The 27,747-nt window shown below is 43.6% G+C and overlaps 1 protein-coding gene across 5 annotated transcripts in view; it reads left to right on the top strand.

The window, feature by feature from the left end:
• Window positions 1–22,140, top strand: part of LOC130275391 (flavin-containing monooxygenase 5-like) — a 54,636-nt gene extending 32,496 nt beyond the window's left edge. For all 5 annotated transcript variants that reach the window (XM_056523289.1, XM_056523287.1, XM_056523286.1 and 2 more), the window contains 5 exons: window positions 2,856–2,998; window positions 9,327–9,523; window positions 13,231–13,586; window positions 14,226–14,298; window positions 20,934–22,140. In XM_056523289.1, the coding sequence (XP_056379264.1) occupies window positions 2,856–2,998; window positions 9,327–9,523; window positions 13,231–13,586; window positions 14,226–14,298; window positions 20,934–21,279 (1,115 nt within the window). In that variant the 3' untranslated portion in view covers window positions 21,280–22,140. The remainder of the gene's footprint in view (window positions 1–2,855; window positions 2,999–9,326; window positions 9,524–13,230; window positions 13,587–14,225; window positions 14,299–20,933) is intronic.
• The last annotated feature ends 5,607 nt before the right edge of the window (window positions 22,141–27,747 follow it).

Below are 27,747 nucleotides of genomic sequence, written 5' to 3'. Positions count from 1 at the left end.
AAAAACCCAGGAAAAAAAGTTATTGACTCGACTATAAGCCTAGGGTGGGAAATACATCATCTCCCCCTTGTCATCATTCAGACCCCCATCATCATCCAGACCCCTGTCATTAACACTCCATCATCACAGCCTGTCAATCCCTTCTCAGTGGTCTTCAACCTGCGGACCTCCAGATGTTTCAAAGCTACAACTCCCAGCATGCCCGGACAGCCGATGGCTGTCCGGGCATGCTGGGAGTTGTAGTTTTGCAACATCTGGAGGTCCGCAGGTTGAAGACCACTGAGAAGGGATTGACAGGTGGAGATGGACGGCCGGGACCATCCCCTCACAGCTAAAGCCAAAAACGTTTTTTTTGTTCACTCGAGTATAAGCCGAGGGGGGCGTTTTCAGCACGAAAAATCGTGCTGAAAAACTAGGCTTATACTCGAGTATATACGATACTTATTTTGTTTAAAATGTTAGATTTTTTCTTTCTTTTTTTAAGTAGTACAATAATAGTAAAGCATGTAACCATGGGGATCATGTCTTTTATTTTATTTTTTTTTACCATAAAATGCACTGTGTAAAATAAAAATAAAAAACTCCAAATGTTGCAAAAGTTTTCTTTTCAATTTCACCTCAAATAACATTATTTTTTTTGGTTGTGTTGTACATTGTAGAAGGTAAGGAGAGAAAAATAAAAGGTAAAAAAAAAGAAATTGGCTGTGTCCTTAAAGGGGTACTCCGGTGGAAAACTATTTTTTATATATCAACTGGTGTCAGAAAGTTAAACAGATTTGTAAATTACTTCTATTTAAAAATCTTAATCCTTCCAGTGCTTATCAGCTGCTGTATGCTGTAGTTGTGTAGTTCTTTTCAGTCTGTCCACAGTGCTCTCTGCTGACAACTCTGTCCATGTCAGGAACTGTCCAGAGCAGGAGAGGTTTGCAATGGGGATTTGCTCCTACTCTGGACGGTTCCTGACGTGGACAGAGGTGTCAGCAGAGAGCACTGTGGTAAGACTGGAAATAAATTAAAAAAGAAATACAACTTCCCGTGGAGCATGCAACAGCTGATAAGTACTGGAAGGACTAAAATGTTTCAATAGAAGTAATTTACAAATCTGTTTAACCTTCTGGCACCAGTTGATTTAAAAAAAAAAAAAAATGTTTTTCACCGGCGCAAAACCATTAAAATGCAGCCCTGTTTACCAGCATTATGTCATAGAGCAGATGAGTCAAAAATTCAATACAACTTTTTAAGTAAGAAATCCGCCGCAAGCCCCATTGAAGTCAGTAGGGACTGCGGCGGATTTTCCGCAGCGTAAATTCTGCCGCGGAAAATCTGCAACGGACAGCCGAGAAGAGCCCGCCCACTTTCAAATACGCAGCGGAAAACCCGCAAAAACAAATAGCATGTGAACGCACCCTAAAACTAGAAAATCTGCCAAAAAATCCAAACCAAGCATGATTTGGAATGAATTTTTGGGTGGATTTCCCTGCAGATGATAGGTGGGATTCTCTGTAGAATTAACCGCAGCAAATCTGACCATTATAAAATGACCCTAAATATTTATTGTTATTTTTTGTCAAATAAAGATACAGTCTATGTGCAAAAAACATAAAGAAACCCTCCGGGAAATTATATTTTGCTTATATAGTGCAGCATTGGCTATTTTTTAGAGAGGTTCTTGTGTATGCTTTGTGCTTACCTGTTTTGTCTGATGAGGCAGACATGAGATCGGCTCCATATTGGTTTGCAATTTTATCACTGAAGAAGTTTTTTAATTAATTTTTGGACTTTGAGTGTAGTGTTTGATCACTTCGTCTGGTCATCTAATTAAGCTGCTAGTGCTAGAGGTCACCCAGGTGAACTGATTAGACTCGTTAGTGGGTTATTATCAGGCTACTGTATGTGCAGTTTTGATGCATTTTCTTATTCTCATTTTGAAAATGTTTTGATCTATAATCATAATTGAGGTGTTTTAGGAAGATTTAAAGGGGTTATGCAGAAAATTATATATATATATATATATATATATATATATATATATATATATATATATATATATATATATCAACCGGCTCCAGAAAGTTAAACAAATTTGTAAATTACTTCTATTAAAAAATCTTAATCTTTTCAGTACTTATGAGCTGCTGAAGTTGAGTTGTTCTTCTCTGTCTAAGCGCTCTCTGATGACACCTGTCTTGGGAACCGCCCAGTTTAGAAGCAAATCCCCATAGCAAACCTCTTCTACTCTGTGCAGTTCCCGAGACAAGCAGAGATGTCAGCAGAGAGAACTGTTGCCAGACAGAAAACAACAACTCAACTTCAGCAGCTGATAATTATTGAAAGGATTAAGATTTTTTAATAGAAGTAATTTCCAAATCTGTGTAACTTTCTGGAGCCAGTTGAGATATATATATATATATATAATTTATATACGTTATTTCCTGGAATACCCCTTTAAAGTCTTTAGGCTATGTTCACATATTAATTCTTACTACATTTATGACACTTTTTTTTTTTGCATATTAGCTGTATTTGCTGCGATTTTCCAAAATCATTTTTTTAAATGACACGCTTTTACCGTGATTTGGATAACTGCGGTAAAACATCACCATGTTTGCCACGTTGTTGGGAAAATAAGAACAAAAACAGAAAAGGCCAAAAACAAAAAATACAGTGTATGAACACAACCACAGGGGAGGTGTATAACTACTACTCTATATACCCTGATCTCATAGAAATGGCAGCAGCATACAGATCTGGGAGGGTAGGGGATCCAGTAGGTGATGATGTCATGGTGTAGTTTACTGGAAGTCAGCTGACCCAGGACTGACACCCCTTTCTTCAGTGTCTTTTTCTATCTACAGGAATTGAAAATTTTAAAGGCCAGTACTTTCATAGTCGTGACTACAAAGAACCTCAAGACTTTAAAAACAAAAGAGTTCTTGTAGTCGGAATTGGAAACACCGGAGTGGATCTGGCTGTGGAACTCAGCGCTGTGGCTAAGCAGGTAACAATGAAAAGATGTAGGGTTAAAGGGGTATTCCAGGAAAAAACTTTTTTTTTTTCTATATATCAACTGGCTCCAGAAAGTTAAACAGATTTGTAAATTACTTCTATTAAAAAAATGTAATCCTTTCAGAACTTATGAGCTTCTGAAGTTAAGGTTGTCCTTTTCTGTCTAAGTGCTCTCTGATGACACCTGTCTCGGGAAACGCCCAGTTTAGAAGCAAATCCCCATAGCAAACCTCTTCTAAACTGGGCGTTTCCCGAGACAGGTGTCATCAGAGAGGATTTAGACAGAAAAGAACAACCTTAACTTCAGAAGCTCATAAGTACTGAAAGGATTAAGATTTTTTAATAGAAGTAATTTACAAATCTGTTTAACTTTCCGGAGCCAGTTGATATATATAAAAAAGTTTTTGCCTGGAATACCCCTTTAAATGACAAACCAGTTTCATGTGTATACAATTGGAAGAATTGGCTTCAAGGGAACCCGGCTCAACGGCGCTGATCGACCACAACCGGTGTATGGATAAGAGAGGATTTATTGACCAAGATGCAACGCGTTTCGCTGCGCATGCGCAGCGAAACGCGTTGCTTCTTGGTCAATAAATCCTCTTTTATCCAAACACCTGTTGTGGTCGATGAGCGCCGTTGAGCCGGGTTCCCTTGAAGCCAATTCTTCCAATGCTATACACCTACCGGAGGGCAGCAGACGACCCACGATTACACGCTATTACCATTGTTGTGTACGAGGCTACACAACCACCCAGGGTGAGCAGTTCATTTATATATCCTTCTCACCATGGGATTTTAAACGTTACTACTCTATGGAACGCTTGTCCTTTTACTTCTGTATACAATGGCGGTCTAGTCGCCAACTAGTGGCTTGGCAGCCGCATGGCCCCTATACAGTAACCCCCCGACCTGCGATGGCCCCGACATATGATAAAATCGACATACGATTGTCTCTCAGAGGCCATCGCATGTCGATGTCAGCATCAACATATGATGCTTTTATATGTCGGGGCCATCGCATTAACTGCTATCCGACAGCGCAAAATGCTTAAGCTACTGTCGGATAGCAGTTTAAGCATCCCCGGCAGGTTCGCCTACCTATTCCCGCTGCTCCGGGTCCACTTCGGGATCCTCCGGCGTCTTCTACATCTTCTCCACGGTCCGGGCCTCGCTTTCCGGCATCGTTATTACGTCACTACGCACGCCGTGCCGGCGCAGCAGCGTAATAACGTCACCAGAAAGCGAGGCCCGGACACCGGAGAAGATGCGGAAGACACCGGAGGATCCCGAAGAAGACACCGGAGCAGCAGGACAGCATCGGGAGCCCCTTGGACAGCATCGGGAGCGGTTAGGACCTGGTCCGGAGCGGCGGGGACAGGTGAGTACAGATGCCCATACTTTACATTGCACGAATCCCTCAACATACGATGGATTCGACAAACGATGGGTCGTTTGGAACGAATTACCATCGTATGTTGAGGGACCACTGTATGAGTGCCTTACGATAGAATCCCCCAGTTATTAGTGTTGCTCGCGAATATTCGCAATGCGAATTTTATTTGCAAATATCGCATATTCGCGAATATAGCACTATATATTTGCAATGACGAATATTCGTTTTTTTTTTTTCACAGTAAACATCACAGTGATCACCCCTCTCTGCTTCCAGCTTGTGTGGTGTAAAGAAGGCTCTAATACTGCTGTGTGAGACTGGCGTATACAAATTTTCGCATATGCTAATTTTTGCATATGCTAATTTGCGCATATGCAAAATTTTGCCTGTGCTTATTTTCGCATATGCAAATTTCCGCACATGCGAATTTTCACATATGCGAAAAAATAAAACATGAATATGCGAATTTAGCAAATATATGACGAATATTCGTCCATATATTCGCGAAATATTGCAAATTCGAATATGGCCTATGCCACTCAACACTACCAGTTATGATTATGTACATTGGATACAGCAAGACATCCACACTGATAATACTTTAGATGTAGCATTTACCTCTACACCCCTGATGACTTGGCTAACGCCACGAAACATGTAAGGGGGTGAATGGTAAATATTTTAACCCCTTAAGGACCACGGGTCTTTCTGTTTTTGTCACTTTAGTTTTTTCCTCCTCACATTTAAAAAATCATAACCCTTTCAATTTTGCACCTAAAAATCCATATGATGGCTTATTTTTTGCACTTTTGCAGTGGTATCAGTCATTTTATCTAAAAATCTACGGTGAAACAGAAAAAGAAATCATTGTGCGACAAAATTTACGAAAAAACGCCATTTTGTAACTTTTGGGGGCTTATGTATCTACGCAGTACATTTTTTCGTAAAGATGATAACTTCTCTTTAATCTGTAGCTCCAAACGATTAAAATGATACCCTACTTATATAGGTTTGATTTTGTCGCACTTCTGGAAAAAATCATAACTACATGCAGGAAAATTAATACGTTTTAAATTGTCATGTTCTGACCCCCTATAACTTTTTTATTTTTCCGTGTATGGGGCGGTATGAGGGCTCATTGTTTGCGCCGTGATCTGAAGTTTTTAGCGGTACCATATTTGTATTGATCGGACTTTTTGATCGCTTTTTATTCATTCATTCATTCAAAAATATGTTTTTTTGGACTTTGGAATTTTTTTGCGCGTACGCCATTGACCGTGCGGTTTAATTAATGATATATTTTTATAGTTTGGACATTTACGCACACGTCGATACCACATACCACACAGGGGGCTATAACACTGCACACACTGATCTTTTATACTGATCACTGCAAAGCCATAGCTTTGCATTGATCAGTGATATCGGTGGTCACGATCAGTCCCACTGAGCAGCCCGGAAGCTTTTACTTTCGTTTTAGACATGGCGTTCAACTTTGAATGCCGCATCTAAAGGGTTAATGGCGCACGCACGGGCCGCCCCGGCTTCAGTTACATGCCGTGACCAACCCGATAAGACACGGGGTCACCGCGTGACCCCGTGTTATATCACGGGAGCCGGCCAAGGACGTAAATATACACCTTTGGTCGTTAAGGAGTTAATTATCAGTATCCCAATCCATTTTTTAGTGCGTACTGCAGATGCCTCTTATCAGGTCTTTCTACTGAGAGCAAGTTATATTGTGGGTTTTGATCTTTGGTTTTTTTCTATTTGTGAAACCAATTTTAATGCAGATCAATAAATGTGATGTTTTACATTATACAGTAGTAGGGAGGTTTAAAGGGGTACTCCGGCGAAAACCTTTTTTCTTTTAAATCAACTGGTGGCAGAAATTTAAACATATTTGTAAATTACTTCTATTAAAAAATCTTAATCCTTCCAGTACTTATTAGCTGCTGAATGCTACAGAGGAAATTCCTTTCTTTTTAGAACACTGATGACATCACGAACACAGTGCTCTCTGCTGACATCTCTGTCCATTTTAGCAACCATGCATAGCAGCTGTATGCTAAGGGCAGCATGGTGGCTCAGTGGTTAGCACTGCTGGCTTGCAGTGCTGGGGACTTGGGTTCAAATCCCACTAAGGACAACAATAAATAAAGCATTATTATTATTATAATAACGTCAGCAGAGAGAACTGTGCTCGTGATGTCATCAGAGAGCATTCCAAAAAGAAAATAATTTCCTCTGTAGTATTCAGCAGCTAATAAGTACAGGAAGGATTAAGATTTTTTAATAGAAGTAATTTACAAATATGTTTAACTTTCTGCCACCAGTTGATTTAAAAGAAAAAAGGTTTTCACCGGAGTACCCCTTTAAAGATAAGGGGTTTTATATCCTGTGATCCCAGAGAGAGTCAGTCTCTCTGTGAAACTCAGGGTTTGGTATAGAAGTTAATTTACCCAATTTTTACCCCAGGGTTCTTTACGTTTATACAGGATACAACATGATATCCACATTGATAATACTTTAGATGTAACATATACCTCTAAACCTCTGATGAAGTTGCTGGTGCCATGAAACATGTAGGGGAGGCAAACGGTTAATATTTTAAGACTGGTGCAAAGGACAGAAGGGGAGGGCACACTAAACAGAATATTCACCTGTACGGAGTACGCAGTTAGCTCCAGTGGTCATTTTGAATAGTGACTCCTGCGGGGTGCATATACTACAGATGATGTATCAACAAATAATACAAATAAAGATGCATACGCACTCGCCGCTCGGCACTTGTCACTGCGTTCCGAAGTCCGGGTCATGGGTAGCTGGATCTCAGCGTGGACGCATCATTGGTAGCGCTCAGAGGCAACACCGGCAGTTTCGCACGTGAGTGCGTGCTTCTTCCGGCCTTCCAGGAAGGCCGGAAGAAGCACGCACTCACGTGCGAAACTGCCGGCGTTGCCTCTGAGCGCTACCAATGATGCGTCCACACTGAGATCCAGCTACCCATGACCCGGACTTCGGAACGCAGTGACAAGTGCCGAGCGGTGAGTGCATATGCATCTTCATTTGTATTCTCAGGTAATATTTCAATCAACCACCAGATGCTGCCAGGGTCGGTGGTGAAATACTTTGTTGAGGTCCAAATGTCATAGTGTGCCGAATGAAACGCTCATGGTACAAGAGATCAGTGACCACTAGTACGTAAACTTTATTTATACTTTTTAGATTCACCAACGTTATCATGTTAGAGCGGAGATCCCATGATCATCAGGCGATCACATAAAAGCCGCCTGAGCGAAGATCAACAAGTCTATGACTCTTTCTATGACTATTTGACCATCTAGATTCATTTATCAGTCATTTATGTCATAGTTAAAGGGAAACTGACAACAGGTTCACTCGCACTAAACCCAATACACAGGGTTATATCGCTGGGAAAACAGGATTACAGCGAGGTATCACTCATCCAGATGGGCAGTACGGTTCCAGAGATATCGAGTGTATTAGCCGGTCCCTGTAGCGGAATGTGACCCTCGGCACATGGGCACACTTTTCTGCTTTACAGCCGGCTCTTACCGCTAATTCTAATTCCTAACCGTAATCCTAACCCCAAATCCTAACCCTTACAACCAATCCCAACCCCTAATCCCTTACCCCTAATCCTAACCCCTAACCCCTAATCCTAACCCTTACCCCTAATCCTAACGCTTAACCCTAATTCTAACCCCTAATCATAATCCTAACCTGTAATTCTAATCCTAACCCTTACCCCTAATCCTAAACCCTAATCCTAACCCTTACAACCAACCCTAACCCCTAATTCTAACCCTTACCCCTAATCCTTAACCCTAATTCTAACCCCTAATCATAACCCTAACCTGTCATTCTAATCCTAACCCTTATCCCTAATCCTAAACCCTAATCCTAACCCTTACAACCAATCCTTACCCCTAATCCTAACCCATAACCCTAATTCCAACCCCTAATCACAACCCTAACCTGTAAATCTAATCCTAACCCTTACCCCTAATCCTAACCTCTAATCCCTAACACCTAACCCAAATTCCAACCCCTAATCAAAACCCTAACCTGTAATTATAATCCTAACCCCTAACCCTAATTCTAACCCCTAATCATAACCCTAACTTGTAATTCTAATCCTAACCCTTACCCCTAATCCTAACCACTAATCCTAATCCTAACCCTTGCCCCTAATCCTAACCCTAACCACTAATCCTAATCCTAACCCCTAACCCTTATCATAAACCCTAACAACAATTAGTACTGAGAAGGGGTGAAAGCTATGAGCTCCGGTCACATTCGGCTCCATTGGGAAAAGTCGGCCATTGCAAATCTGGAAATGGCCGGCTTTGCCCAATGGAGGCAGGACCAGGCAAAACCAGCATCTCTGCCACATCCCCTCTACACAAATATGCCCGCCCACCTCACACTCACATGGGAAAAGCGGTTCCATGAATATTTATGAGGTAGATGGGCACATCGATGCGGTGAAAAAGGGCCTGAGTCTACAGCTGATGACTGGGTGTGGACACCTTCACAGGTCTTGTGAGGTCAAGGCCTTCACCGGTCAGGGCTATTGTGGGACACAATATTAGGTATTAAAGGGGTACTCCACTGCCCCAGTGTCCAGAAGATTTTTTTCCGAACGCTGGGTGATGTCACGCCCCTTCCCATAGACTTGCATTGAGGGGACATGGTGTAACGTCACAATGAGAGTGGCTGTGACATCACGACCCCAGCAGCCGCACCCAGCATTCGGAAAAACATTTTACGGACACTGGGGTGGTGGAGCACCCCTTTAATTGTGTGGCTGATTGGTCTAAATACTAGAAAAAGACTAATATCAAGAACAAGTAAAATTATAATAGTGAAATGTTATTATTACTTCTTCATCTCCCAGGTTTTTCTCAGCACCAGGAGAGGGGCGTGGCTACTGAATCGCGTCTTTGATAACGGATTCCCATTGGATATCGTCCTTTTCTCCCGATTCCATGAATTCATTGCAGCTCATGCACCATCTCTAGTAAACTACCTTCTGGAAAGGAAAGTCAACTCCAGAGTTGACCATGAAATTTTTGGCTTAAAACCCAAGCACAGGTGAAAATTATACATATATTTTTTTATACTAAAATATGAATTCCTAAGATTTACTCAACTAAATATGCCAGAATTATTATGTAAATTAAATAATAGTACATAATAATTTGGTACTTAGCAGACCTTGTGGGTACAAGGAGCAGGATGGAGATCTTGCTTAAAGGAAAACTGTCATATGTTTTGTCCTGCACGATCCACGGGTACCTGTGGATAGTGCGAGTGATGCTGAACATTTTGAGTCCTACCTTGCCCGCATCCGCTGTGCCGTTCGCCCATTATAGCTGGTTTTCGGTATATTCAAATTAGCTGCTAACTGGCATCGGCGGTGTTACTGCCTTCAACTGGCACTGTGACGTAACCGCTGCCCGGCCCGCAGCACCGCTGGCTAATGAATATTCATACGTTGTCTTACACTCTCTGTCTCATCTCGGCCGAGTCCTGGACGATACTGCGCATGCACCCTTACTCCAGCGCTGCTCCGGACAAATGAAGCAATGCTGAAGACCGCTTCCGGGTATAGTAGGAAATCCCGCGCATGCGCAGTATCGTCCAGGACAGAGAGTGTAAGACATTATATGAATATTCATTAGCCAGGGGTGCTGCGGGCCGGGCGGCGCTTACGTCACAGTGCCAGTTGAAGGCAGTAACCCCGCTCGTGCCAGTTAGCAGCTAATTTGAATATACTGAAAACCAACTATAACGGGCGAACGGCATCGGATCCGGGCAAGGTAGGACTCAAAATGTGTTTGTTTGCACAAACACATTTTTACTGAGGAAGGGGGTCGGAGGACTATAATTCCCAGCACCCCGAAACGCGTCTAGGTATCTGGCACTGTTCACACATCCTGTACCAGTGTCCTGTCCGCTAACCTACAGACTTTGGCAATAGAAGAGTTAATTCAGCCACATTCCGCCCTGCCTGGCGGCAATCATACCTTGGATCATCTTCCCAGCAAATACTTCCCACGGCTTGGGTCTCCACATGGGACGCCATCCCCGGACTGGCCACCGCTCCTGAGCGCTCCACTGCCGCCAGACCTAACGCTCTCGTGCTGACTGACACTCTTGCCGGAGTGTCAGTACTATTCCATCTACAGACAGCCGGGAAGCAAGCACGGTCTGCAGCCCTGAACACCGCTCCACGCTCCCCTGCCATCGGAGCCAGCGGCACGGAATATCAACTGCACCCCCCTGCCATCGGGGTTCCAAGGGAGACGGGAGACTGCACAGTGCTCCCCCACCATCGGGGCACAAGAGAAGTACAAGGCTGTGATATACAACAAAGAACCACCGAGCCGCCAGAAGCAGTGGTGAGAGATACTTTAACATCATTTATATCTTTTTGTTACAAGTCCATTTATTGACTATTTTTACAAGTTCATTCATTCATAAAAATTGGACTTCTATGGATCTACTAAGTTTGCGGACAAACGGACTTATTTGAGCACTGTCATACAGGACATTATTTATTATTTTCCATTTTTTATTTCCATTAATTTTTTTTCTATTTTTATATGATACCCCACTAGGGCCCAGTGGGAATATCACCAGTTAGTGCCAGCTAAATGTGTTAATCTATTGTATATTTTATATTTATTTTAAACAATTCATATTAGTAGCGCTGTTATATCTTAAATTACTTCCACCCATACCATTATGCACCATACGTGGTGAGGTCCTAGAGGCATAAGCTATTATTTCAAATCATTTACAAATCTGTTTAACTTTCTGGCACCAGTTGATTAAAATAATAATAATAATAATAATAATGTTTTCCAGGGGAGTACCCCTTTAACCTTTTTAATATATGGTATATGCTTTTTAAGAAACATGACTTATTAAAAAAAAAAAAAAAAAAAAAAAAAAAACACCACAAGGGGTCTCTACTAGGGATCGACCGATATCGTTTTTTTAGGGCCGATACCGATACCGATAATCGGTGCAGGTTAGGGCCGATAGCCGATAACTTATACCGATATTCCGGTATAAGTTATCGGCTATTTAACCCCCTGCGACACCGCTGCAGATCATTGATTTAAAGCGGGCGCTTTAAATCAATGATCTGCAGTGGCTTTTGCGGGGCCATAGGCCGCCGCCGCCACCACCCGCTTCTCTCCCCTTACCTGTCAGGGTGGTCCGGGCCATCCATCCATCGTTCCTGTAGCGTCCGGGGGCTTTCCGGGTGGAGGGTGGTCCGGTCCGGGCTGTCCTTCTTCTCCGGCGGTCATCTTCTCCACTCCAGGCAGGCTCCGGCCTAGTACGCTGCATAGATGTCGCTGCGCAGTGACGCCCGTGCGCAGTGACGCCTGTGCGCAGCGACGCACCTGACGTCACGGCGTAGCGGCGTCTATGCAGAGTACTAGGCCGGAGCCTGCCCGGAGTGGAGAAGAAGACTGTGGGAGAAGAAGGACAGCCCGGACCGGACCACCCTCCACCCGGAACGCCCCCGGACGCTACAGGAACGATGGATGGATGGCCCGAACCACCCCCATTACGGGTAAGTTTAATTTTTTTATTGACTGGGAGGGTGGGGGAGGGGGCCGACCGGTATAGCGGTATGGGAAAAAATCCATACCGTTATACCGCCTAGCATCACGGTGGGGGGTGCTGTGGGTCGGCGGTGCGGTGCGGCGGGTCGAGGGGGTGGCGGTTGCGGTGCGGTGGGGGCGGTGCGGGGGGCGGGGCATTATCGGCTTATCGGCAAGATAATTGCCGATACCGATAATGCCCAAAATCGTGATAATCGGACGATAATATCGGCCATACCAATAATCGGTCGATCCCTAGTCTATACACCATCCAGAACAGATTCCTCTCCGGCTGCAGCGTCATCTTTGTCCCAGCTTAAACACAGGCTAGGACCCAGCACAGAAGGCTCAGGGGAAAAGATAGGTCATGTAGAGTAAGGACACGCCCCCTCAAGAGCACAGGATGGCAAACCAAGTGAGCAACAGATCGGTGCTAGACACATAAAAATGATATGTACATGATCAGGATTAGGTTCTGAGAAACAGTTCTTTGTGGGATATGACAGCTACTCTTTAAATTGTGTTTTAAGGTAAAACATAATTTTTAAAGAATTTTTGCTAATGTTTTTTTCTCTATTTTACTATCTATATTTTAAAATAATCCTGAAATCTTGCACCTTTTATTTTGGCCACTAGGCCTAAAATTAAGCTAAGACTTCCTGTTCTGTCTGTGTTGATAAGAAGAAGAAGGATGCTGAGAAGTGATATGTACAGCATTACAGTGAAAGGTGACACCAGTATAAAGATAAGACACACATCTTCACAATAGATGATGCTCACAGCTCAGCCTTCCCCTACCTGTGGAATGATCTCTGTAAAGGTCACAGAGTACACCCAGACACCTTTTACCATTCATGTAAAAGGGACAGTTCCTGTCTATTTTGCCTATGTCCATGGGTCTTACCATAAAGCAGTATGCCAACTGTCCGTGTAAGACTTAGTGTGCTGGGTCCTTAAGGCAAGAGATGCTTTTTGTAGCCACTCTCCTCTCTGTGTTATAGATAGTGGCCTGTCCAGGGACAATCCATTCAAAGCTTTATGTTTCATGAAAGAATATTTTATTGGAAATAATAGTAATTTCTCTAGAAAGAGAACAAGTTTGCATTTTGTCAGGGTGATATTTCCTTTTAGTTACAACTATATATAACCAGTAATGTCTTTTCTATTTAATTTATGCAGGTTTCTCAGCCAACACCCTACGATCAGTGATGACCTCCCCAATCGCATCATCTCTGGAAAAGTGCTGATGAAGACCAACATTAAGAGGTTTTTTGAGAAAGATGTCGAATTTGAAGACGGGACAGTGGAAAAAGACATTGATGTTGTGATTTTTGCCACAGGCTACAAATTCTTTTTTCCTTTTTTTGACGATTCAGTCATAAAAGTTGAAAAAAACCAAGCCCCTCTATATAAAATGATGTTCCCACCACATTTGGAGAAACCAACCGTAGCTTTCATTGGCTGCATCCAACCAATTGGGGCCATAATGCCCATTTCCGAGATGCAGGCCCGCTGGGCAACGAGAGTCTTCAAAGGTAATAACTATATCGCTAAATTATTTTAAAATGTTTATGATCAGATATGTCATTTATATTATTAAACGCCAAAGAGAAGTATCTGGGCACAGAGATTATGGCAGGAGAAATCACAGCTTTAAGGCAGAGGAGCTGCTATGATACAATTTGGGTTATTGATACATCCAAAAAGTCTATACAGTCAATACAAGAGAACAAAGTATGGACGGAGCACTCACCGGTATATACAGTGTCAAAAAGTCTTCTTTATTAATAGCCAGTAAACAGACAATTGCAGCATAGCAGGGAGACAACAGGACTTATGGGAAGCATGGATAGACTATGACCGTTTCTCACCTCAAGGGTGCTTCTTCCGGCCTCCAGGCAACAATTGTTTTTTTAACCTCTTCTGGCCTACAGGCAATGACCGTTTCTTACCTCAAGGGTGCTTCTTCCGGCATGGAGGCCAGAAGATGCACCCTTGAAGTGAGAAATGGTCTTTGCCCATCCATGTTCCCCTGCTCATTCTTTTGTCTCCCCACTATGCTGCAATTGTGTGTTTGCTGCAATTGCTCCGTCCATACTTTGCTCTCCGGTATTGACTGTTTACTCATTTATATTATTGGTAAGTTTTTTAAACCACTTGCATTGTGTTTCTAGGTATCAGTCATTTGCCATCGATGAGTGACATGAAGGCTGAGATCATGAAGAGAAAACAGGACATAGAGAAGAGGTTGGCATCCTTGAGTCAAAATGTTGGTCATACATAAAGTGTTTTATCCAGAATCAAAACGTAAAACCCATCCAGAGGTTAGATGATAAGTGGTTGATCGATGGGGATCCATCTACAGGGGCCTCCACCAATTACAAGAACATTGGTCCATTGTCCCTCCAGTTGGGCATTCTTGCTATTGATCTACCCAAATTTTAAAAAAGTGCTGGAGATGGCTGAGTGCTATGGTTGGGTATCTCTAGCAGTCCTTAAGACTTTGAATGAAGCAGAAGATCCCATGCTTGACCACTTCCCCATTCAAACATGGGGAACGAAGTTCTCATGATTGGTGGTGGGCTCCACAGATCAACCACTTATCACGTAGTCTATGGATATGTGATACATTTTGGTTATGGGAACCCCCCAGTTACCATTGTAAAATGAATAATATTCAATATGCATTTTTTTTTTACTTTAATTTTTTTAATGTTATATGATATTTAGGTCGAAAAGTCTTAACTAATTATTTTTTTAGTGCATCTTTAAACGGTTGGAGCAGGGGCGGATCCAGAGTCTAGTCTCGGGACGGGCACTATCAGAGTATTGTGCAGTGGTAGACACGCCCCTCCCATAAACTTGCTTTGAGGGGGTGTGGTGCCCGTGGTGTGACGTCACAAGGGGCATGGCTGTGACATCACAACCCTCGCAGCCCGCACCCAGGGTTGGGAACAAAATGTTCAGAACGCTGTGGCAGTGGAGTACCCCTTTAAGTATGCAGCCTATTTCCCCCACACTAGGTAGGCAGCATAGTCCCCCCACACTATGTAGGCAGCATAGTTTCCCCACACTAGATTGTCAGCATAGTGCCCCCACACTAGGTTGGCAGCATAGTTCCCCCACATTAGGTTGGCAGTATAGTTCCCCCACATTAGGTTGGCAGCATAGTTCCCCCACATTAGATTGGCAGCATAGTTCCCCCACATTAGGTTGGCAGCATAGTTCCCCCACATTAGATTGGCAGCATAGTTTCCCCACATTAGGTTGGCAGTATAGTTCCCCCCACATTAGGTTGGCAGTATAGTTCCCGCCACATTAGGTAGGCAATATAGTTCTCCCCACAATAGGTAGGCAGTCCCCCCCCCCACAGTGTATGGCTGGAGGCTGTATGTTTGTGTACTGCCCCACTTCAGTGCTCCGACCAAAGCTCCTCGGGTCAGGGGTCATGATCTACTGCTATGGCCTATAGGCCATAGCAGTAGGTCCCGGGACTAGAGGAGTTGTGGTCAGAACACCGAAGATGACGTGACGCTGGTAACTTACCATGCACGTGTCCTCGCTGCTCCACTCTGCACTGCTCCTATGGACGTCAGTCACATCCCTGCGTGTGCTACCTCCCGGTGGCCCCTGCGTTTTTTAAGTTAACGCGAGGCAGCAGAAAGGTAACCGGGACATCCTTTTGGGACACAGGGCTGTCCTGAATGTGACGGGGGAAATTCATCTGGAGGGGGGGCAATACTCCCATATAATAAAAGTTGAAATCTCTTTTTTTTTCTTTTTCCCCCAAAAAACGATAAACTCCCCGAAACATTATCAGGAATGTCTGATTGAAAATATAATATTATTGATTCTGCAGGAAGAATGCTAAAAAAAAACAATAACCCAATGACAGAATTTCCCTTTTTTTGGTTCCCTCACATCCCAGAGAAAAAAAATGTATTAAAAAGTTATCAAAACAACAAATTTTCCCCAAAATACTAGCAATGAAATCACTATATAAATATAATACATATATAGAAATAATTTTTCTTTTTGTTTTCTCATAAAAATTTTTCAGTTTGTTAATATAGGTAACTTTGACAACTAATATTATGTGCATTTATATCTATATTGTAATCATTAACGCCAGTAGGAACATTTTTTTTATTTTGTGGTCAATAGATAATAGAAACATATATTGAACTATAGGTCAAAGTTCAAAATGTTTATTACCCGGCGCTCAGTCCCTGAAAGGAAACCCACAACTAAACAGCATGATAATACACAGAAATAGCAGCAGTTTATAGCCCACAAAGGTTTATAAAGACTAAAGACCCACTAAAGTAATAAGTCCTCGATAAGACAGAAGAATTAGAACAGATAAGGAAATACTCTGCCCGATAGGCCTCGAACAGTCACATGGTCTGGTAAGTCCTTCATTAGTTCACATATAAGCGATGTGAAAGTTTTTTTTACTCCAACTTGAAGTTCAGACACCAGATGCCCCCTCCCCATTTGTAAAATTGTACAATGGGGCTGGCTCTCTCATGCCACCTATTGGAGGTAGTGTCCCTGTAAGTCAATGCTCAAACCCTTAAGGAACCTCAGCACATGCCTAGACTTTCCCTCCCTAGGGCATGTAGGTACGTCCTGTGGGAGTGGACCAGCTTTAGAGTGGGATTTTGTTGGAAACAATAACCAGGGGCCGCAGCTAATAGCCTGCAGCGGCAAAGCCGCTGCAGGCTATTAGCTGCGGCCCCTGGTTATCGGTCATCAACAATCGCTGCTGAAAGGCTATAAACCCTTAAGGGTAAATTACTGGTGCCAGTTGGTTGAGGGGGGGTGGGGTGGGGGAAGGGGGGGCCTGATCTGAACCTCAGGGTGATCATGGGGTCCCGATCAGCCTGCATGATGGACAGAGGGTCCCTACTTGCCCCTGTGCCATCCTGATGGTGCTCTGCTTTTCCAGCCTTGTTCTGCAGCCTAGAGAAGCAGAGCACAGATATATCAATCGGTATAGCATCCCTCCTCACCCCTGTCCTGACTTTTTTATATGGGCCACAGGTCTTCTTTAAGGGGGTTCTATCTTCTCGGATTGTTATCACCATAGGATAGGGTATAAAAAGCCGTTCAGTTGGAGTCCAACCACTGGGACCCCCACCGATCCCAAGAGCAGTGACAAAATTATCCCCCAAATGAATGGAGCATACCATGTGAACGGGGACAGCACTCCATTCATTCTCTGTGGGGCCCCTGAACATTACCAAGTTAGGAGCTTGGCAATGTTCAGTGTCCCAATGAAAAAAGAATGGAGCACTGGCTGTGCATGCACGGAGTGCTCTGTGCATGCCTAGGACAATATTGTCCCCGTTTTTTTGGATCGGTGGGGGTCCCAGAGGTCAAACCCACCATGATTTTGAACATAAAATTTAATTTCGTTCTACATTCCCTACATTCTTTATCTCCCCTTTCAGGAAGCTATGTTCTTTCCTCTCCAATGTTGGCTTGGACCACAACATTCCTGTGTACTCATCCTCCCTACTGCCATTCCTTAAAGGGGTTGTCCGGTGCTTACACATCTTATCCCCTATCCAAAGGATAGGGGATAAGATGCCTGATCACGGGAGTCCCGCAGCTGGGGACCCCCGGGACCTTGCACGAGGCACCCTGTTTGTAATCAGTCCCCGGAGCGTGTTCGCTTCGGGTCTGATAACGGGCGACCGCAGGGTCGGCGGCATGTGAGGTCACGCCTCCGCCCCTGTGGGACGTCACGCTCCGCCCCTCAATGCAAGCCTATGGGAGGGGGCGTGATAGCTATCACCGGACAACCCCTTTAATTCTCTAAAAATTTAATCTTTGGAAAATCTAAACAAATGGTCGTAGAAATGTAACTATTGTGACCGGCAGCTCTGCTGTAAATTTTGACCTCTCTTGTAAACGATCGCTTCATGATTCCCAGCCCCCCAGTGGGTGTTGTGTATACAGCTCAGCAGGAAGCCATGTTGATTTTTGTTTTTCATCCTGACGATCACATTATCACCCGCTGCCGTGTAGCTGGAGTCAGGGCCGGTCTTGACTTGGCACCATGTTGAATTTTTTTGGCACAAAAAAAACCTCCAAAAACTAAGTATTACAATAAAGGCATACTCCTCCTGCCTGTACACGAAATACAATGAGGTCAGTCACACAAAAGTTGTAGCGTCTTCAGAAGGTTGTGCAACGAGACTTCCGGTTCCCCTCAGCGTTATGAGAATCGGAATCAGGGCGACGTGGGGCTGGAATGTAAATTGAAGAGAACCTGTCATCAATCTATATTTTCTAAACTAACTCAGATTATATTCCCTAACTAATCCTAACACCCCTCCTGCCCTTTTTAGGTAAGTTCCCCCTTGTATGTAGGTCCCTTCTGTAGGTAAGTCCCTATATGTAAGTAGTCTCACCGTTGTAGGTAGGTCCTCCTGTAGGTAGTATCACCCTACGAGGTATGTCTCTCTGTAGGTAGATTTCCTTGTATGTAGGTTCCCCTGTAGGTAGTTTACCCATTGCAGGTAGTATCCCCCGCTAGGTAGGTCTCCTTGTAGGTAGTATCCGCCTGTAGGTAAGTCTCCCTGTATGTAGGTCCTTTCTGTAGGTAAGTCCCTATATGTAAGTAGTCTCACCATTGTAGGTAGATCCTCCTGTAGGTAGTATCCCCCCTGTAGGTAGTATCACCCTACTAGGTATTTCTCTCTGTAGGTAGATTTCCTTGTATGTAGGTTCCCCTGTAGGTAGTTTACCCATCGCAGGTAGTATCCCCCGCTAGGTAGGTCTCCTTGTAGGTAGTATCCGCCTGTAGGTAAGTCTCCCTGTATGTAAGCCCCAGTACGTAGTATCTCCATGCATGTGGGTAGACTGCTATGGGTAGCATCATCCCTGTAGGTAGGTTACCATTTACGTAGTATCCCCCCTGCAGGTAGCAACCTTGTAAGTAGTACCCCCCCCCCCTTCAATGTGTAAAAAAAAACCCACCATACTCATATTTTTTCCTGCTTTCCGTACAGTCTCTGCGCTGCAGGTTCCTGTGTGATATTACTCATGTGCCGGAGAGCGGAGGAAAAGAGTGGCCTCTTGTGACTGCAGGCATAATGCTGCCTGTGGCCACTGCATTTAGTTGTAAGACTAAGTTCATACTGCGTAAAAATACAGTCATTATTAAAGGGATACTCCGGCCCTAATACATCCATAGTACTTATCCAAAGAATAGGGGATAAGATGTCTGATCGCAGGGGTCTCGCCGCTGGGGACCCCCGCAATCTTTCAGCACCCACCTTTGCGAGCTCTTCGCAGCGCTGGAGGCTCAGAGTGTGCAGTGTGACGACCACAGGGCCAGAGAATTGTGACGTGACGTCACGCCCCGCCCCCTCAATGCAAGTCTATGGGAGGGGGCATGACGTCACGATACTCAGGCACCGTGGTCGTAACGCGGCACACCCTTTAAATTTTTTTGCCACTATTTTTTTGTTGACTTTTATGCCGATAATAAAAAGATAAATAAACTCTGAAATTCGGAATGTAAATAAAATATGCTCATATTATTTACGCAGTGTGAACTTAGCCTAAGCGCGCCAGTAGGACATGCTTACAGTTAATGTTATGAGCGATGCTGATCCTGCAAGGAATGGAAGCCAGCGCAGTGCCCCCTTACACCTGTTCAAGTGACGTGCCCTGTGCGATTGAAGGTAGCTTGCCCTGAAGGCCGGCCCTGGCCTGAGTAAAACAGACTTAAAGGGGTACTCCACTGGAATTTTTTTTTTAATATCAACTGATGACAGAAAGTTAAATAGCTTTGTAAATTACTTCTATTAAAACATTTTAATCCTTCCAGTACTTATCAGCTGCTGTATGCTCCAGAGGAAGTTCTTTTCTTTTTGAATTTCCTTTTTATCTGACCACAGTGCCCTCTGCTGACACCTCTGTCCATGTCAGGAACTGTCCAGAGCAGAAGAGGTTTCCTATGGGGATTTGCTTGTACTGTGGACAGTTTCCGACGTGGACAGAAGTGTCAACAGAGAGCACTGTGGTCAGACAATAAGGAAATTCAAAAATAAAAGAACTTCCTCTGGAGCTTATAAGTACTGGAAGGATTAAGATTTTTTCAATAGAAGTAATTTACAAATTTACTTAACTTTCTGGCTCCAGTTGATTTAAAAAAAAAATGTTTTTCAGCGCAGTACCCCTTTAAATGGTAACTCTCATTTAAACATATTTTTGCTATTGCACTCCTTATGGTAAATAAAAAATATTTCTAATATACTTTGTTTAAAAAAAATGAAGTTTTCTATGTTTTATTTGTGCTTAAAAAAATCTCAAGAGCACATTTCCCCCATCTCATACACAGACTTAGGACCGAAGCTCAAACACAGGAAGTGCAGCCTGGAGTGCTGAGGGGGGTGTGTCCAGCCTCGTCCAACCATAGCTCCTCTCACACTTAACTACCATTTGCTGTTGGTTGGACACCCCCTCAGCACTCCATTCTGCACTTCCTGTGTTTGGACCTCGGTCCTAAGTCTGTGTATGAGATGGGGGGAAATGTGCTCTTGAGCTTTTTGAAGCACAAATAAAACAGAAAACTTAATTTTTTAACCAAAGTATATTAGAAATCTTTTTTATTTACCATAAGGAGTGCAATAACAAAAATTAGTTTTAATGAGAGTGCCCATTTAACATAGTTGTATGTAAAAGATGTTTTGTCTACTATCCTATCACTATGCCAGGAGTATGCCTAGGTATACCTGTTTGATGGCATCCCCACCTATACCTCCAGCATACAGCCGAAACGTTATGTTACCAGCCCCTTACATTTTAGCTGATTCAGTAGATTTATATTGATATTCTACTACAAATGTTCCTCTCTCATACAGATATGTGGAGAGCGAGCGTCATACCATACAAGTGGACTACGTGGCTTACATGGATCAAGTAGCAGAAGAGGTAGGCTGCAAGCCCAACGTGCTGCAATTTTTCCTGAGGGATCCCAAGCTGGCCTGGGAGATGCTATTCGGCCCATGTACCCCATACCAGTACCGCCTGAGTGGACCTGGCAAGTGGAAGGACGCAAGGAAAGCCATCTTAACCCAGCATGAGCGCATCATCAAGCCCATGAAGACACGAAGCATGAGAGAAGACTGCTCCATGGGCTCCTTCAGTTTCCTTTTTAAGATCTTTGGCATTCTCATTCTTTTTGCTGCTTTATATATTTCGATGTAGTTGCGTTTAAGGGGGTTGTCTAGGAATAGAAAACTGCGCCACACCTTTCCTCAGGTTTTATGTGACATTACAACTTATTTCCAATCACTTCAGTGGAACCGAGCTGCAGTACTACACACAACCTGTTTTTGAAAAAAAAATAAAAAATCAGCTCTGGTTTTCATTTCCTAGACAAATGTATTTAGCTATGGTGCCTAGTCCCCTCAACATCAAAGGGGTTGTCCCATCTCAGACATTTACGGCTTATCCAGCGGTCACAAGTCTAGAACAAGAGTCCATACCCCCAACCTTACCTGCTTGAATAAGGCCGAGGTGCCTGGAATTACAGAAACGAGATAGAAGTGAATCGGAGATGCGTAAACGGCGTAGGTGGCCATGTTGTCTGTTTCCGTAATCCCGGCCACAGTTTGATGGGTATTCTCATCTGATATGGAATACATTCGATGATATCTAACAAAAATGAGAGGCACTCACCTGAAGACGCAGTTGCGGCTCCGCTAGTTTGGCATCCATACCCTAACCTGCCTGAATGTTTTCCAGCACAAAGAATAAATACAAAATCGAGCACATCGGCTGGTGAGTGCCTCTCATTTTTCTTATGTAAAACATTCAGGCTGGTTAGGGTATGGACGCCACACTAGTGGAGCCGCACCTGCGACTCCACTAGTGTGGCATTCATACCCTAACCTGCCTGAATATTTTCCAGCACGAAGAATGAATACAAAATCGAGCACATTGGCTGGTGAGTGCCTCTCATTTTTGTTATTTAAAACATTCGGGCAGGTTAGGGTATGGACGCCACAGGTTAGGGAATGGACACCAGCCGATGTGCTCGATTTTGTATTTATTCTTCGCACCTGCGACTCCACTAGTGTGGCGTTCATACCCTAACCTGCCTGAATGTTTTCCAGCACGAAGAATAAATACAAAATCGAGCACATCGGCTGGTGAGTGCCTCTCATTTTTCTTATGTAAAACATTCAGGCTGATTAGGGTATGGACGCCACACTAGCAGAGCCGCTCCTGTGACTCCACTAGTGTGGTGTTCATACCCTAACCTACCTGAATGTTTTCCATCAAGAAGAATAAATACTAAACTGAGCACATCGGCTGGTGAGTGCCTCTAATTTTTCTTACGTAAAATATTCAGGCAGGTTAGGGTACGGATGCCACACTAGCAGAGCTGTAACTGCGACTCCACTAGTGTGGCATTCATTCCCAAACCTAACTGAATGTTTTCAATCAAGAAGAATAAATACTAAAATGAACATATCAGCTGGTGAGTGCCTCACATTTTTGTTATATATTTTTGGAGGTACAACTGCTGTGTACGGTGAGTGAGAGCTCCAGCGTATGCTATCAAACCTCATTTATTATCAAACAATGGACTGTAGATGCAAGACGTGCGTAAGGTTGTGCTGACTTCAGTCTCTATACACACAATATGGAATACAGCTTAACATTCTTATATTTAAGCTTCACGATAACTTCTTTAAATCATAACTAAAAGAGTACTATGACTTTATGAAATAAATGCTATTCTTTCTAAAGTGCTTGTAAGAGTGGTTAATTAGATCAGTCCTGGTCACATGATGGCCAAATTGGCGTAAAAGTGAAAAATAAAATAAAAATCCAGTTCCTACTGAATGACTGCAAGAAAAGGTTTTGAAGACAGTGAGAAGTTGATGCGGAAAATAAACTTGGTGCAAAATTAAAAGGGTACTCCGGAGGAAAAAAAAAAAATGTTTTCAAATTAACTGGTGCCAGAAAGTTAAACAGATTTGAAAATTACTTCTATTGAAAAATCTTAATCCTTCCACAGGAAGTTGTGTAGCTCTTTCCAGTCTGACCACAGTGCTCTTTGCTACCATCTCTGTCCATGTCCGGAACTGTCCAGAGCAGGAGCAAATCCCAACAAAGAACCTCTCCTGCTCTGGACAGTTCCTGACATGGACAGAAATGGCAGCAGAGAGCAAAAATAGCAAAAATGTATGGTATCTTTACTCTGGTGCTGGTCACAGGAATAATTCTTGCATGTTTTCAATCCACCATTTATGAAATCCATAGATATGTCACACCCCCTACTTGTGACTTAGTATCAAAGATTTCACCATGTCTACTAGACGGCTTACAGGCTTAACCTGTTAAGGACCAAGGGCGTACCTGTACGCCCGTGGGAATTTCGGTCACCACCGGGCGGGGACCGGACCGGGTTGACTGCTGATATCGATCAGCAGGCATCCCGCGCAAATGCCCAGGGGGGTCATCAGACCTCCCCATGTCGGCAAAGGCCGCAAATCGCAAGTGAATTCACACTTGCGATTTGCGGCTATTCCGGGTCATACAAGTCTATGGTGACCCGGAAAATAAGGGGGATCGCGGTTGTCCAAGACACCTATGATCCCCCTAAAGGTATAGGAGTGAGGTGGCAGGGGTGCCACCCCTCCTATCCCTGCTATTGGTCGTATACGACCAATAGCAGATCAGGGTGGGGGGGGGGGTAACTTTCGGTTAACCCTTTCTGCCCCCCCCCCACAATAGGCAGGGCAGGACGGGGAAACCGAAGGGGACCAGCGACGAAGTCCACTTACCCTGCGGGCGAGGCTGCGGGCGAGGATTGGTGTCGGAGATCGGCAAGCGGCGATGCCGTGCGGCTGGATCCTACGGAAGCCAGTGAGTTGCCTAGCAACATCTGGAGGGCTACAGTTTGAGACCACTATACAGTGACCCAACTGTGGCCCTCTGTGGCTATTTGCTGTGTGGGCATGCTGGGATTTGTAGTTTTGCAACATCTGAAGGGCCACAGTTTGGAGATCACTGTGCAGTGGTCTATAATCTGTAGCCCTCCAGAGGTTGCAAAACTGCAAATCCCAGCATGCTCAAACAGCAGACAGCTGTCTCGGCATGCTGGGAGTTGTAGTTGCCTACCTCCAGCTGTTGCATAACTACATCTCCCAGCATGCACTTTGGCGATCAGTTCATGCTGGGAGTTGTAGTTTTGCAACAACTGGAGGCCCACTTGTTGGAAAATACTTAGTTAGGTAACAGAACCTAACTGAAGGTTTTCCAACCAGTGTGCCTCCAGCTGTTGCAAAAGTACAACTCCCAGCATGCACGGTCTGTCAGTACATGCTAGGAGTTGTAGTTTTGAAACAGCTGGAGGTTTACCCCCCATGTGAATGTACAGGGTACAGGCTACATTCACACGGGCAGGTTTACATTAAGTTTCCTGCTTGAAGTATGAGCTGCGGCAAATTTTTCGCTGCAGCGCAAACTCCTAGCGGTAAACTAACTGTAAACCGCCTCCAGTGTGAATGCACCCTAAAAACACTACACTAACACATAATAAAGGGTAAAACACTACGTATACACCCCCTTACACTGTCCCCCGAATAAAAATGAAAAAAGTATTGTACGGCAGTGTTTCCAAAACGGAGCCTCCAGCTGTTGCAAAACAACAACTCCCAGCCACTGACTGTCCAGGCATGCTGGGAGTTTAGCAACAGCTGGAGGCACCCTGTTTGGGAATCACTGGTGTAGAATACCCCTATGTCCACCCTATGCAATCCCTAATTTAGTCCTCAAATGTGCATGGCGCTCTCTCACTTCAGAGCCCTGTCGTATGGGGTATTTCCGTACTCGGGAGAAATTACACTACATATTTTGGGGGTCTTTTTCTCCTTTTACCCCTTATGAAAAGGAAAAGTTGGGGTCTACACCAGCCTGTTAGTGTAAAAAAAAAAAAAAACTAACATGCTGGTGTTACACTAACATGCTGGTGTTGCCCCATACTTTTTATTTTCACAAGAGGTAAAAGGAAAAAAAGACCCCCAAAATTTGTAACGCAATTTCTCCTGAGAAAGGAAATACTCCATATGTGAACGTAAAATGCTCTGTGGGCGCACAACAAGGCTCAGGAGTGAGAGCGCACTATGTACATTTGAGGTCTAAATTGGTGATTTGCACAGGGGTGGCTGATTTTACAGTGGTTCTGACATAAACGCAAAAACATAAATACCCCCATTTTGGAAACTACACCCCTCACGGAACGTAACAAGGGGTATAGTGAGCCTTAACACCCCACAGGTGTTTGACGAATTTTCATAAAATTTGGGTGGGAAAAAAAAATTTCACTAAAATGCTGGTGTTACCCAAAATTTTTCATTTTCACAAGGGAAAATAGGGAAAAAGCCCCAAAAAATTTGTAACCCCATTTCTTCTGAGTAAAAACATACCCCATATGTTGATGTAAAGTGCTCTGCGGGCGTACTACAATGCTCAGAAGAGAGTTAGTGCCATTGGGATTTTGAAGAGAAAATTTGTCCGAAATTGAAGGCCACGTGTGTTTACAAAGCCCCCATAGTGCCAGAACAATGGACCCCTCCCACATGTGACCACATTTTGGAAACTACACCCTTCATGTAATGTAATAAGGGGTACAGTGAGCATTTACGCCCCACAGGTGTCTGAGAGATTTTTGGAACAGTGGTCCGTGAAAATGAAAAATGTAATTTTTCATTTGCTCAGCCCACGGTTCCAAAGATCTGTCAAATGCCAGTGGGGTGTAAATACTCACTGCACCCCTTATTACATTCCATGAGGGGTGTAGTTTCCAAAATGGGTTCACATGTGGGGGGGGGTCCACTATTCTGGCACCACGGGGGGGCTTTGTAAACGAACTTGGCTTCCATTCTAAACAAATTCCCTTTACAAAAGCTCAATGGTGCTCCTCCTCTTCTAAGCATTGTAGTGCGCCAGCAGAACACATGATGTCCACACATGAGGTATTTCCATACTCAGAAGATATGGGGTTACATATATTGGGGGTAATTTTCTCCTATTACCCCTTGTAAAAATGAAAAATTTGGGGGGAAAAACAGCATTTTAGTGAATTTTTTTTTCCCCATTTACACATCCAACTTTAGCAAAAAGTCGTGAAATACTTTTGAGGTGTTAAGGCTCACTATGCCCCTTGTTACGTTCCTTGAGGGGTGTAGTTTCCAAAATAGCATGCCATGTGTTTTGTTTTGCTGTTCTGGCACCATAGGGGGTTCCTAAATGCGACATACCCCCCAAAAACTATTTCAGCAAAATTTACTTTCCAAAAGACAAATGTGACTCCTTCTCTTATGAGCATTGTAGTTTGCCCACAGAGCATTTTACGTCCTAACATGTGATATTTCCATACTCAAAAGAAATGGGGTTACAAATTTTGGGGGGCATTTTCTCCCATTACCCTTTATAAAAATGGTCAATTTGGGAAAAAAAACTGCACTTTAGTGAAAACATTTTTTTTTCATTTACACATCCGACTTTAACGAAAAGTCATCAAACACCTGTGGGGTGTTAAGGCTCACTGGACCCCTTGTTACGTGCCTTGAGGGGTGTAGTTTCCAAAATGGTATGCCATGTGGTTTTTCTTTTTTGCTGTCCTGGCACCATAGGGGCTTCCTAAATGTGACATGCCCCCCAAAAATAATTTCAGAAAAACTCACTCTCCAAAATCCCATTGTTGCTCCTTCTCTTCTGAGGCCTCTATTGCGCCCACCGAACACTTGACATACATATGAGGTATTTCCTTACTTGAGAGAAATTGGGTTACAAATTTTGAGAGGCTTTTTCTCCTTTTACCTCTTGTAAAAATTCCAAAACTGGGTCTACAAGGACATGCGATTTTGAATTTTCTCCTTTATTTTGCTGCTATTCCTGTGAAACACCTAAAGGGTTAATACACTTACTGAATGTCATTTTGAATACTTTGAGGGGTGCCATTTTTATAATGGGATTATTTGTGGGTTATTTCTAATAAGAAGGCCCTTCAAATCCACTTCAAAGCTGAACTGGTCCATAAAAAATTCCGATAATGAAAATGTTGTGAAAAATTGGAAAATTGCTGCTGAACTTTGAAGCCCTCTGATGTCTTCCAAAAGTAAAAACATGTCAACTTTATGATGCAAACATAAAGTAGACATATTTTATATGTGACTCAAAATATTATTTATTTAGAATGTTTATTTTCCTTACAAGCAGAGAGCTTCAAAGTTAGAAAAATGCAAACTTTTAAATTTTTTAATCATATTTTGGAATTTTTCACCAAGAAATGATGCAAGTATCGACAACATTTTACCACTAACATAAAGTAGAATATGTCACGAAAAAACTATCTCAGAATCAGAATGAAAGGTAAAAGCATCCCGCCACTGGGACCCCCGGCGATCTCCCTGCAGCAGCCCGCATTCTATGCGTTGCTGCGTCTGAAGTTTCAGAAATCGACGGGCTTCCGAGATGGGGACATGACATCACGCCACGCCCCCTCCATTCATGTCTATGGGAGGGGGCATTGTGGCCGTTACCCATTAAGTTCTGCATGTGGTCCTCCCCCATTAAGGTCTGCATGTGGTCCTCCCCCATTAAGGTCTGCATGTGGTCTTCCCATATTAATGTCTGCATGTGGTCCTCCCATATTAA

Source organism: Hyla sarda, chromosome 6 (genome assembly GCF_029499605.1).
Source record: "Hyla sarda isolate aHylSar1 chromosome 6, aHylSar1.hap1, whole genome shotgun sequence".
NCBI classification, from domain to species: domain Eukaryota; kingdom Metazoa; phylum Chordata; class Amphibia; order Anura; family Hylidae; genus Hyla; species Hyla sarda.
The sequence above is the reverse complement of the archived record's forward strand: the minus strand, read 5'-3'. Positions and strand labels throughout refer to the sequence as shown.